This window comes from Hyla sarda, chromosome 1 (assembly GCF_029499605.1).
Source record: "Hyla sarda isolate aHylSar1 chromosome 1, aHylSar1.hap1, whole genome shotgun sequence".
NCBI classification, from domain to species: Eukaryota; Metazoa; Chordata; class Amphibia; order Anura; family Hylidae; genus Hyla; species Hyla sarda.
In genome coordinates, this window is record NC_079189.1 from 599,484,770 (window position 1) to 599,498,525 (window position 13,756).

Here is a 13,756-nt window from a genome sequence, read left to right on the forward strand (position 1 = left end):
CGCCCCTTCCCATAGATTTGCACTGAAGGGGTGTGGTGTGACATCTCGAAGGGTGTGGTGTGACATCTCGAGGGGCGTGGCGTGATGTCACGACCCCACAGCCCGCACCCAGCGTTTGGAACAAAATATTCTGAACACTGGGGCAGTGGAGTACCCTATTAAGTATGCGAGAAATACACAACAAACAAATAGAATACTATTGGATTTGTGTGTGTCTGCACAAAATACGGCCACTTGGGCAAATATTTTGCCCAAAAATTACTATCCACTGCATCTGCCAGAAAAGTAGACCCACACTAAGAAAGTGTGGTAGATGAAAAGTCACAAAAAAAAAACCTGCAACCATGTTCACTACGCAATAAATGCAACTTATAAACACAAAAACAAGTGTAAAGAAAATAATAAAATTCCCCCCATTTTGCTTCTTATATAACAGGCATTTTCAATCATAATTTATTCCTCTAAATGGCTTTACTGTAACAATTGTGTTAATTATTTTACTGTATTATTTGCCAATAAAAAAGTTAAATTAAAAAAGGCTGCTTCACTGCCTGAATTCTTTGGTATTTATGAAGATGTGATTTGTGGATAAAAACGTTTCCCACATTCTGGTTATTATGACTTCTTCCGTGTGTGAATTCTCTGATGTTCAACAAGATGTGATTTCTGAGTAAAGCATTTGCCACATTCTGAGCATGAATATGGCTTCTCCCCAGTGTGAGTTCTATGATGTAGAACGAGACGTGATTTCACAGCAAAACATTTCCCACATTCTTGGCATGAAAATGGCTTCTCTCCTGTGTGAATTCTATGATGTTCAACAAGCTTTCTTTTCTCCAAAAAACATTTTCCACATTCTGAGCATGAAAATGGCTTCTCGCCTGTGTGAGTTTTTTGATGTTCAACAAGCTTTGATTTCAGATAAAAACATTTCCCACATTCTGAGCATGGAAATGGTTTCTCCCCTGTGTGCGTTCTATGATATTCAACAAGCTTTCCTTTCTCCGAAAAACATTTTCCACATTCTAAGCATGAAAATGGCTTCTCGCCTGTGTGAATTCTTTGATGGCGAATCAAATCTGTTCTCTCCCTGAAACATTTTTCGCATTCTGAGCATGAAAATGGCTTCTCTCCTGTGTGAGTTTTTTGATGTTTAACAAGAGCTGATTTTGGATTCAAACATTTGCCACATTCTAAGCATGGAAATGGCTTTTCTCCTGTGTGAATCCTCTCATGGTCAAGAAGATTTTTTCTTATAGAAAAACATTTCCCACATTCTAGACATGAAAATGGCTTTTCTCCTGTGTGAGCTCTCTGATGTTCAACGAGGTTTGATTCAACTGTAAAACATTTCCCACATTCTTGGCATGAAAAAGGCTTCTCTCCTGTGTGAACTCTCAGATGTGCAACAAGCCTTAATTTCAAAGTAAAACATTTCCCACATTGAGAACATGAAAATGGCTTCTCCCCAGTGTGAATTTCTTGATGGCGAATAAGATTTACTTTCTGCCTATAACACTTCCCACATTCTTGGCATGAAAATGGTTTCTCCCCTGTGTGAATCCTCTGATGGTCAACAAGATATGATTTCATAGTAAAACATTTTCCACATTCTTGACATGGAAATGCCTTCTCCCCAGTGTGAATTCTCTGATGTTGAACAAGATGTGATTTCATAGTAAAACGTTTCCCACATTCTTGACATGAAAATGGCTTCCCCCCTGTGTGAGTTCTCACATGTCTATCAAGCTGTGATTTGAAAATAAAACATTTCCCACATTCTTGGCATGAAAATTGCTTCTCCTCTGTGTGAATTCTCTGTGTATCTTGTGTGGTATGATCATCTGCTTTATAATATGAAGATATAAGATTCTCCTCTGATCTCCTGGTACTGTCATCTGCCAAGGATAAAACAGTTTATGTTATTTATCAGTAATAGAACCTTAAACATTTTGCCCACATGTACAGTCAGTCACATGTACAGTCAGTCAGTCACATGTACAATTAGTGCTGAATTATTTCATTATTTGACATCATAGAACATTCTCACTATCTGATCTAATAATCTTCTCTCCCCCATCTCCTGCAGTAAGACTGAGATCGCAGTGATCATTTTTTCTTTTTCTTCTCGCCTTCTTAAAACCACCACTCATACCCATTCACAGACCAATACGAGGGCTTGTATTTTGCAAGACCAATTGTACTTTGTACTGACACCCTTCATGTTACCATAAAGTATACTGGAAAATTGAAAAATATGTAATTTTGGATGCTTTAGTTTTTACAATACAGTGGTCCCTCAACATACGATGGTAATCCGTTCCAAATGGACCATCAATTGTTGAAACCATTGCATGTTGAGGGATCAGTGCAATGTAAAGTATAGGACAGTGGTCTACAACCTGCGGACCTCCAGATGTTGCAAAACTACAACACCCAGCATGCCCGGACAGCCGTTGGCTGTCCGGGCATGCTGGGTGTTGTAGTTTTGCAACATCTGGAGGTCCGCAGGTTGTAGACCACTGTTAGAGGAAGTTGTACTCACTGTTAGAGGAAGTTGTACCGTCACCGCTGCCCTGGATGTCGCCGTCCATCGCTGTCGCCGCGTCCCCTAGGTGTCCCCGATGCTCCGGCAAGGCATCTGCTTCCCCGGCATCCGTGCTCTCCATCGCCGCCATCACGTTGCTACGCACGCCGCTCCTATTGGAAGACGGGACGGCGTGCGCAGCGACGTGATTATGTCGATGGAGAGCGCCGACGATGCAGGGGATCCCAAAGAGGACGCGCCGGAGCCCCGAGGACAGGTAAGAGACATCACCGGAGCTCATGGGGCACCGTAAACGGCTATCCGGTGGCAGCTGAAGCAGTCTGCGCTGCCGGATAGCCATTTATACGATGGCCCCGACATAAAAAAGCATCGTATGTTGATGCTGCCTTCAATATGACCTCTGAGAGGCCATCGCATGTTGAAATTATCGTATGTCAGGGCCATCGTAGGTCGAGGGGTCACTGTACTTTTTTTTATTCTATGTGTCAGTACAATTTCATCTATGACTTTAATCTTATCGACCCATAGAATAAAGAGGACGTCAACTTTACTCTAAAGTACAATGTAAAAACTAAAGCATCCAAAAAATGTTTTCATTTTACTACTGTTAGGATTAGCTACTGTTAGTAGTTGTTATTTAGTCTAGGATGTGCACAGGAGCTGAACCATCTATAAGTCTGCAGCTGTTGCTTATATTTCAGCAAATCTTCTATCTCTTTCTTTCTTCTATATATAATTGGAGTTAATAGCTCATTTGTCCAAAAATTGTGAAAATACTTTTTCCTCATCAGCAATGTCACATTTTTACCCATATTTTATTTATTTTTAGGCTGAATAGGAAATGTACAGAATAAAAAGTAACAGCAGATGTACACCAATTTTTTGAATTTTTTAGAAATTCCCTTTGAAACTGACTAAATAACATCTGTGACTCCACTCTGCATTTAATGGTTACTACTCACCTGGACAATAACCTGTAGGAATGTCCTCTTTATACTGTTCATCACTGCTCACATCTGTCTCCTCTTCTTCCTTTATGTCTGTAGTATTAATATAGTTCAGATCTTTCCCTGTAGGAATGACCTTCATATACTGCTCATGACCGCGCACATCTGTCTCTTCTTCTTCTTTTACCTTTATGTTTGTAGCATTAATATAGATCAGATCGTTCCTTGTAGGAATGTCCTCTTTATACTGCTGATTGCCCCTCACATCTGTCTCTTCTTCTTTTACCCTTTTGTCTGGAGTATTAATAGAGTTAAGATATTTCCCTGTAGGAATGTCCTTTTTATACTGCTCATCACCACTCACATCTGTCTCTTCTTCTTCCTTTATGTCTGTAGCATAGATAAGATCTTTCCCTGAAGGAATGTCCTTCATATACTGCTCATCACTGCTCACATCTGTCTCTTCTTCTTTCTTTATGTCTGTAGTGTTAATATAGTTCAGATCTTTCCCTGTAGGAATGTCCTCCATATACTGCTCATCACCACTCACATCTGTCTCATCTTCTTCTTTTACCCTTTTGTCTGGAGCATTAATAGAGTTAAGATCTTTCCCTGTAGGAATGTCCTCCTTTAATTGCTCATCATTGCTCACATCTGCCTTTTCTTCTTTCGTTATGTCTGTAGCAAAAATAGAGTTCAGATCTTTCCCTGTGGGAATGTCCTCCTTATACTGCTCATCACTGCTCACATCTGTCTCTTCTTCCTTTATGTCTGTAGCATTAATATGGAGCAGATCTTTCCCTCCAGGAATGTCCTCCTTATACTGCTCATCACTGATTACATCTGTCTCTTCTTCTTTTACCATTCTGTCTGGAGCATTAATATAGATCAGATCATTCCCTTGATTCAAAAGCTGTAAAAGAAATATTGTAAAAGTCATCAGACAGTAAAGTCACCTGGAATATTTTTAGGGTGAAAAAAAATTATAAAAGCACGGCTGTCTTTTGGGTAATGTATCAGGATAATCTACTTTATGTGGGAGTGTACATAAGGAGTAGCATTTTTTCAAGCCATTATATACTGTACCTTATATATTGCATGTTTCACCAGGTTTCTGCTCAATCTTAAATTTTTAGTTGTCTCTAAGCTGGTGGGTGCACCCTAGCCTCTATGATGTCTTCCATACACTGGATACACAGACAAGAGGATCCTGTTCTTCTGTCTCTTTATAGTACACACTAAAAATCAGCAGTAGCATGGAGAACATTATAGAGAAGTAGTGAGCAGTCTACGGCTAGGCTCTTTTAATAATGTCGGTGTATCTGATTAGGTCTGTGTGACTTTTCTGTCTTAACTTTAGACCAGTGTTTCCCAACCAGGGTGCCTGGCTACCCAGACATGCTGGAAGTTGTAGTTTTGCAAAACCTGGAGGCACCCTGGTTGGGAAACACTATTTTAGATAGCTGACTTAGAATGCCTTTCTCTGTACGCACATGCACCAAGAGATTCATTAGTCTTCCTCCCTAACGGAGGTCCTTTTCCTTAATATTCCTTTGTAAAAACTGAACAGAAGTATTCATTTAGACAGTCAGCTAGCCCATTTTAAATTACATTTTATTATCATAATGCCCAAAAATGACATAACAGGAGGTGTTATCTCAGCCTTATAGCTGCAGGTCTCCAAGAACAAGGGTTCTCAACCAGAGGTAAGCGTACCCCTAGGGGTATGCCAGGAGTTATGCGGGGATACAGCATTTCGCTGACAAATACCGGCCATGCATTTGCCAGTATTTGTCATCGCAGGGCGGGGATTGGACACCACAGTCACCGCGGCAGCTCACTATAGTGTACCGTGAGCTGCAGTGGCTGCTGGGCCTGATGTATGACATCCCTGACAATGTGCGGAGCCGGAAGGACAGCGCAGAAGGATGTCACTCGTCAGTGCGGCCCTCTGACTCCCGCCGAACGGCATAGACAAAGGCCTGGGAAGAATGTTAAACTAAGTGTAACACCGCAATATGGGAGGGTGTTATTGTATGTATCTCATATATTGGCCTAGGGGGATCGGAGAGGAGAATAATGGCACAAGGGAATTAATATGGGGGGGGGGTGAATAATGGCAAAAGGGGATCAGAGGGAGGGGGGAATAATGGCAAAAGGGGATCAGAGGGAGGGGGGGATAATGGCACAGGGGGATTCATATGGAGGAGGGGGATAATCCTTATCCCCCCCCCTCTCAATCTTAATCCTTTTATCCGATTATGGCAAAAGGGGATCAGAGGGAGGGTGAAATAATGGCACAAGGAGATTAAGTTTCGCATTAGAAAGGTAAGTACACGCCATTATGAAATTAAGTACTTTTATTACTTATTTTGTCCACGGGTACGCCTCGCATGTAAGTTCTGCACAAACTTACGCGAAAGGGGTACCTGCGGACATACTTTCACCCATTGGGGGTACAGTTGCGAAAAAGGTTGAGAACCACTGTCCTAGAAGCTGGAAATTAAGATAATGGATCAATAACAACCTCAGGACCCTCGTACACATGTATATCCGGCATGGCTAGACAGGCTTCAGGTTGTGTCAGTGGAGGAGATCAGAAAGAAGTCAGATCGGAAAAGGGACAAATTCCTTTGTGATAAAAGCAATTACGACACAGACGCAGTGTTCACTTGGAGAAATCAAAAACCTGCAGGAGTTAATCAAAAAGGGAGAAGGAGAAAATTTCTAAAGAAAAAACAGAAGTCCTGACTATTGGACCACAGACTCTGATACGAGTGCATCGGATGAAGCCAACAAGGAAACAACTAGGGATCAAAAGTCGAAAGATAAAAAAGATGAAGCCCCTTTAGGAGAAAGATTAGGAGGGGGAAGCATAAGAGGAGGAATGAACAGATACCAACAGAAGGGAAAGACAGTGTCGTGGCAGGAGTAACTAGTACAGACAATGTCATCAATATCGGAACAAAAAACAACAGAGCGCTTCTGTGTGCGATCTTCCAGACCAAATGGGATAATGTGGGATAATGAGGAACGCACTCACCTGGTCAGGTTGTGCATATTCCAGGCACAACGCTGATGTGGGCTTAATGTAACAACTGCTGCGGCTTCCCACGCTGGATCCACCGGCGTGTAAGAGACAGTGAAGGAGGAGGAAATCGGAAGCTGAGATCGCGCTGTTGCAGAGAAGATTCAAGGATACTGGTAGAAGTCTTAATTTCTTTTATTCTATTCACACAACGCGTTTCTGGATATTAATAATCCTTTCTTCAGGCGTGATACAAAACACAGAATGCAGGAGATATATATATAAGGGAAGTGACGTATCGCACCTGGATAACAACACGCCCACAATTCTCACACAAGTAAACATAATGGATATTATTAATGCTACATATAATCACTAAATAATAAATCCACTATATTCCACAATAGATAATAAACCTGTCCAATAACAGAAAGGATTATTTTACAAAAAAATGCAATAATGTACAAATGCATAAAAACACATTGATACATAAAAAACACACAATAAAACCTACATTAAAAGGCCGTTTTTTCTATACACTCATTTAACCCCTCGGGCCACCCGCCCTGTCCTCACCCATACCACCACGATAATACCTATTATCAGTCCGAAGCGGGACACACTACCGCATTATTTCCCACTGAAACATCGACTGTCTACAGTCACCAAATCAATAGCCACGTCATCTCTCTCTTTGATTCCACATCTGGAAATAAATTCACCAACATTAAAAAGTACAAAAAGAAAAATAGACCACGGGGATGCAGGGGGGGCCGCAAAAAAGGAAACATATTTAACATATCATCACATGTATTGGGTGATAATGAGATTTCCCTTTTAGCCAAGGGACTCTCATTTTGTCCCTCTACTGCTCCGGACCCTTTTCAGTTGTTTTTGGATTTGAATGAATATATTCGCAAATTGGCCCTCACACGTTTTTTTTGTTTTTAAGGAAAACAAAACAGGTAAACTTGAAGCAAATATTCCGACTAATGTTGATGACCATGACAATATTGATATTTTAGATGCACGTGGTAAACATATGGATGTGCACAAAAAATCCACTTTTTTTCCTCTGGGACACAGAGGCAATTTTGTGGAGACATTTTACTCATTGGTGGGGAATGATTTTAGGAACATTAATGAAACTCCCCGTTTGACTCATAAGGATAATTTATCCTTGGAAGAACGAAAAGCGCTCAAATCATTAAGAAATAATGAGAATATTATAGTGAGACCCGCTGATAAAGGGGGGGGGGGGTACAGTCATTTTAAATAGATCGGATTACATTAAGGAGGCAATGCGAATCCTTTCGGATATGAATTATTATGAAGTCCTGTCAGATGATCCCTCTGTAAAATATTTTGAGGATTTTTTATTCTTTATCAAGAATGCCTTTGACATTCAGGTGCTAAATAAAAATGAATATGCATTTTTAAAGATCAAAAATTACCAACTCCCCACCTTTTATTATTTGCCAAAGGTCCACAAGGATCAAAGTAATCCCCCCGGGAGACCAATTATCTCTGGGGTTGGTGCTATTAGTTCCCACCTATCCCATTTTGTGGACCTTTTTTTTACAGCAATATGTGTTGGAACTGCCTAGCTTTTTAAGAGACTCCACCCAGCTCATTCAAGAATTTTTTAGAAATATTGATAATAATAATTATTTATTTATAACCTTGGATGTTAGTGCTTTGTATTCCAACATTTTAAAAGAAAAAGGGCTTGGTGCAATCAGATACTATTTGGAACAAGATGCTGCTATATCTAGTGCCCAGTTGGAATTTCTTCTTTATTCCATTGATTTTATTCTTGAGCACAATATTTTTTCTTTTAATGGACACATTTTTAGACAGACCCTCGGTTGTGCGATGGGGACTCGATTTTCCCCAAGTTATGCAAATTTATATATGGGGCATTTCGAGTCCCTTCGCATTTTAAATCCGCACATCATATTTTATAAGCGTTTTATAGATGATTTATTTATACTTTGGAATGGCACTGAAGATGAAGCAACACTTTTTATTAATGAAATTAATCACAATGATTGGGGATTATTATTTACTCCAACTATTTCATCTACCAGTTGCGTGTTTTTAGATTTGGAAGTTTTTAAAAATAACACAGATGAAATACAGACACGCACACATTTCAAAAAGGTAGATGTGAATAGCTTTTTGAACTTTAATAGTTGTCATTATCCGAAATGGATTTTAAATGTCCCATATGGACAATATCAGCGTGTGCGGAAAAACTGCAGTTCTGATGCAGATTTTCTTGTGCAATCTAAAATACTGCAGGAAAGATTTTTAGAAAAGGGTTATTCCAAAAAAATAGTGTCCACTGCTTTTCAGAAAGCAAGCACCTTAGAACGCAAGGAGTTGGTACATAAAATAAATAAAAAGACAAAAGGAAGGAATGCTGTGATCCAGAATATTAATAATAAAAGGAAATTTAATTTTATTACCACTTATAACAATAATCCTGATCGGATCCGGGGGATACTGACTAAATATTGGGGAATCCTGCATGCAGATCCGATTTTAAAACAAGTTTTACCAAAGAGACCTAATTTAACATTTCGAAGGGCAAAAACCCTTAGAAATCAGTTAGCCCCAAGTAGGCTAAAAATATTGAATAATGATGTAATCTCTAGAGATATTACAAAAAATGCAAAATCAGGTACCTTTAAGTGTGGGACCTCGAGATGTCTGTGCTGCAAATGGATCCCCTGTAAGAATACATCCCTACTAACATCTTTTTCCACTCAGGAGGTAATAAAGTGCAGGGATAGTGCAAATTGTGCATCTTCTTTTGTAGTTTATTTACTAATATGTAGATGTGGGATCCAATATATTGGGCGCACAGTGCAAAGTTTGCGAGCTCGAATGAACAAACATCGCTCTAATATTGCAAAAAAATTTATGTAGCACAGTGTCTCGAGACACATAACCTTAAGTCACCCTGATAATATCGACTGTCTGTCAGTTTTTGTAATCGAACAAATTCCTGCTAATAATCCTAATCGGTATCAACAGTTAATTAACCGAGAATCGTATTGGATTTTTAGATTTAATACTATGTGGCCCGAGGGGTTAAATGAGTGTATAGAAAAAACGGCCTTTTAATGTAGGTTTTATTGTGTGTTTTTTATGTATCAATGTGTTTTTATGCATTTGTACATTATTGCATTTTTTTTGTAAAATAATCCTTTCTGTTATTGGACAGGTTTATTATCTATTGTGGAATATAGTGGATTTATTATTTAGTGATTATATGTAGCATTAATAATATCCATTATGTTTACTTGTGTGAGAATTGTGGGCGTGTTGTTATCCAGGTGCGATACATCACTTCCCTTATATATATCTCCTGCATTCTGTGTTTTGTATCACGCCTGAAGAAAGGATTATTAATATCCAGAAACGCGTTGTGTGAATAGAATAAAAGAAATTAAGACTTCTACCAGTATCCTTGAATCTTCTCTGGAACAGCGCGATCTCAGCTTCCGATTTCCTCCTCCTTCACTATCAATATCGGAAGTCATTGCCGTCTTGTCCAAGGGTCTTAATTATGGACGGCATGAGGGGTTCGACTTCCCCCAGTTTGAAGTCGACCTCTTCAAAGCAGTCAGGAAAATAAATCTGCATAAAATATTTAACAATAAGGAAGATTCGATCTTTCGTTAACAAAAAGAAAGTCACCAATATGCATAGGCCTATTAGGTTTTAGTGTAGCTTCAGGTCTTGATGAAAGGGAATCCGATGATGTGAGGATATTGGCTGCGTTAGCTGCAGACTCTTCATTCGTAGAAAGTAAAGAGATATATACAACTAAATTCTCAGGGGGAAAGCCGTCAACTTTTAACCCCCAGTATGCCCAGGCACTCCATTAGATCTCTTCACTACTGCGGTGCTTAGCGATACGAGATGCTTAGTTCATCCAGAGAAAGATCTCAATACAGAAGAGAAAAAGGCCTTTGATTGGGTCAGTAATCAACCTCACTTAACCCCTTAAGGACGCAGCCCTTTTTCACCTTAAGGACGCAGCCCTTTTTCACAATTCTGACTACCGTCACTTTACGCATTAATAACTCTAAAACGCTTTTACCGAATATTCTGATTCTGATATTGTTTTTCATGACATATTCTACTTTATTTTTGTGGTAAATTTTTGTTGTTACTTGCATCCTTCTTTGGTGAAAAATCCCAAAATATCATGAACATTTTGAAAATTTAGCATTTTTCTAACTTTGAAGCTCTCTACTTGTAAGGAAAATGGATATTCCAAATACATTTTATTTTTCTTCACAAATACAATATGTCCACTTTATGTTGGCATCATAAAATGGACATATTTTTACTTTCTGAAAAAATTAGAGGGCTTCAAAGTAGAGCAGCAATTTTCAAAAATGTCATAAAAATTGCAAAATCTGAAGGGACAGATGTTACAGAACTACAACTCCCAGCATGCCTGGGCAGTCTTGGCATGCTGAGAGTTGTAGTTTGGCAACATCTGGAGGGCTACTGTTTGGGCACCACTGTAACAGTGGTCTCCAAACTGTGACCCTCCAGATGTTGCAAAATTACAACTCCCAGCATGCCTGGGCAGTCTTGGTATGCTGGGGGTTGCAGTTTGGCATCCACTAGGAAGGTCAGCAGTAAAAATCGCTTACTGCCCCTTCCTTCCCCCCCCCCCCACCTTTGTTTCCCTACCTGCGCCGTGATCGGCTGTCTCCAGCGACGATCCCCACGGCATCTTGTCCTCAGGTACCGGCCTCCATCTTCTCCCCCCGTTCTGCCTGACATCCAGGGGTGGGCAGAATGGGGGGCTGCCATGGCAACCCACTGTCCTGCGCTGCCATTGGTGAGAATCAGTTCTGGCCAATGGCAGGGGATAGGAGAAGATCGCAGCACTGTGACCTCGCTCCTATCACTCAGGATGATTGGGGCTGTCACTGACAGCTCCGATCATCCCTATTTTCCGGGTGATCGGGTCACCAAAGACCCGATCAGCCCGCAATAGCAGAAAATTGCATGTCTGAATTGACATGCGATTTTCTGTGATCGCCGACATCCCCCCCTCGGCGATGTGTCCCGGGATGCCTCGGCGATGTGGCGGGATGCCTGCTGAATGATTCCAGCAGGCATCCCGTTCCGGTCCCCAACCGGCTAGCGGCGGGGACCGGAATTCCCACGGGCGTATGCATATGCCCTACGTCCTTAAGGACTCGGGATGCAGGGCATATGCATACGCCCTACGTCCTGAAGAGGTTAAAGGGGGAATTCCATGCAAAAACATATTATCCCCTATCCAAAGGAATAGGGGATAAGATGTCTGATCGCGGGGGGCCGCCTTGATCTCCCTGCAGCACCTGCATTCTATGCTGGGCTGCGTCTCCAGTTTCGGAAACCTCCGGGTTTCCAGGACTGGGGACATGACGTCACGCTACACCCCCTCCATTCATGTCTATGGGAGGCCGTCACGCCCCCTCCCATAGACATGAATTGAGGGGGTGTGACGTCAGGGAACGCAGGTGCTGCAGGGAGATTGCGGGGGGTCTCAGCAGCGGGCCCCCCACGATCAGACATATTATCCTCTATCCTTTGGCCCCCACAGCGCTTCTATATATGCCCCCCCCCTCCCCGACGTGGGGGGGGGGGGCATATATAGAAGCGCTGTGGGGGCCAAAGGATAGAGATATAAATGTGCTGCGGGGGGCAAGATATATAGAAGCGCTGTGGGTCCAGACATATAACCCCCCCTGCGATTCAGCAACCAAGTAGACGCAGCAGCACTCCAGCGTAGTGAAAATAGTGACTTTTATTTATCACCAAGATGCAATAGCGACGTTTCAACCACCTCACGTGGCCGTCCTCAAGCAGTGTGAGTTACATAATACGTGCTTTAAATAAGGGAAGACAATGTGACCTCACTTCCTGTGGGCGTACAATAATTAGCATGTGTAAACAAACAAGTAGGTTCACAGTAATAGACGTCTATACATCCCATGTACAGGGAACCCTGTTCTACTGCAAAATTAAGTGTAACATCAAATAAAGTGTAGAAAAACAAAACACTCGTGCTAAACACACAATATACAATTACTATGCAGTACAGTGTTATATATAAAACAATGTTCCGTGTCAATCAGTCCATACCTCCAGTCCCGGACGTGGGACCCGAACATAGAGATCTCAAACATACCCCTGACTCCTCCATAGGAACGAAAAAAAGCAATATCATAGGTGATCGGCGTTCTTGCCGACTGTAGTGGTTTCCGGTGACCGGATCCAAGCTTCCGGTTCGCAGGCCTGTGGTATTCCAATTTACACATGCGTGGTGTTCCGGCTGGAGACTTCAGGTCATCTTGGATGTTGGCAGGCCCTCTCTCGGGGTATTGGCGCCTGCGCACTTGTCGACCGAGCTCGCGCCTGCGCCTCGGCACCTTGAGCTCCCGGTCCGCCATCTTAGGTGCTGGAAAGTGGACAGTTTAAGGCTTGACATAGTCCCTGTGTTGCCAGTACTTCTCCCAGAGGGCCCACGGTGTCAGTGCAACTGGTGATTGGCTCCCCACTATTTGGGGTTGTTCACCAGTGTACCGTAACTTTTGCTAGACCACCTAAACGGTACGGGCATAGCGGAGAAAACACCGGCCCCTGATATGGAGATTTAATGTACCTCATGAATGTCTAGCCCGTCCACAACATCCAGTTCTCCATGACAGGTAGACACCACTCTAGTTAAATTGGAGTCCACATCTTGGCCCAACACAAATTGTGAAAAGAAAATGTTTTTAGAAAAAGAGAGTAATCCTAATGGAGGTTTCAACTTTCAGGTGGATGATGGAGATCTGGTCGGGTTTCCACGTCGGACCTGGATCGGAACACAAAAAAAAGTATTACTAATGTGATATAGTGTATATATAAAAAAATATTCAATTAGGAAAACACTTATTACACAGATCAGGATGTGTCATTGTTATCTCAAGCAGTTAGGCGTTACAATTAGCATGTGTTACCTTAAAGTCAACATTCAGACCCTCTGGTTTGAGGGTATGGAGTTGGAAAATCCATTTAAGTTCCTTCTTTCTTAATAGACTTACACGGTCCCCGCCCCTTTTAAGGGGGGGGGGGGGGGGTGACGTGATCAACTAGCATAAATTTCAGGTCCTTTTCTCCATGGCCTGCCTCTAGAAAATGCTTCGGAACTGGTAGATCTTGTTTTTG

The 13,756-nt window shown here is 41.6% G+C and overlaps 1 protein-coding gene across 1 annotated transcript; it reads right to left on the bottom strand.

Annotated features, from left to right (window-relative positions):
- Positions 1-250: 250 nt before the first annotated feature.
- Positions 251-12,996, bottom strand: LOC130290714 (gastrula zinc finger protein XlCGF26.1-like). Its single transcript, XM_056538766.1, has 3 exons — positions 12,735-12,996; positions 3,511-3,789; positions 251-1,898 (listed from the first exon to the last, which is right to left on the bottom strand). The coding sequence occupies exons 1-3, from the start codon at positions 12,994-12,996 to the stop codon at positions 616-618; spliced, it is 1,824 nt and encodes a 607-aa protein (XP_056394741.1). The 3' UTR covers positions 251-615.
- Between the last annotated feature and the right edge of the window lie 760 nt (positions 12,997-13,756).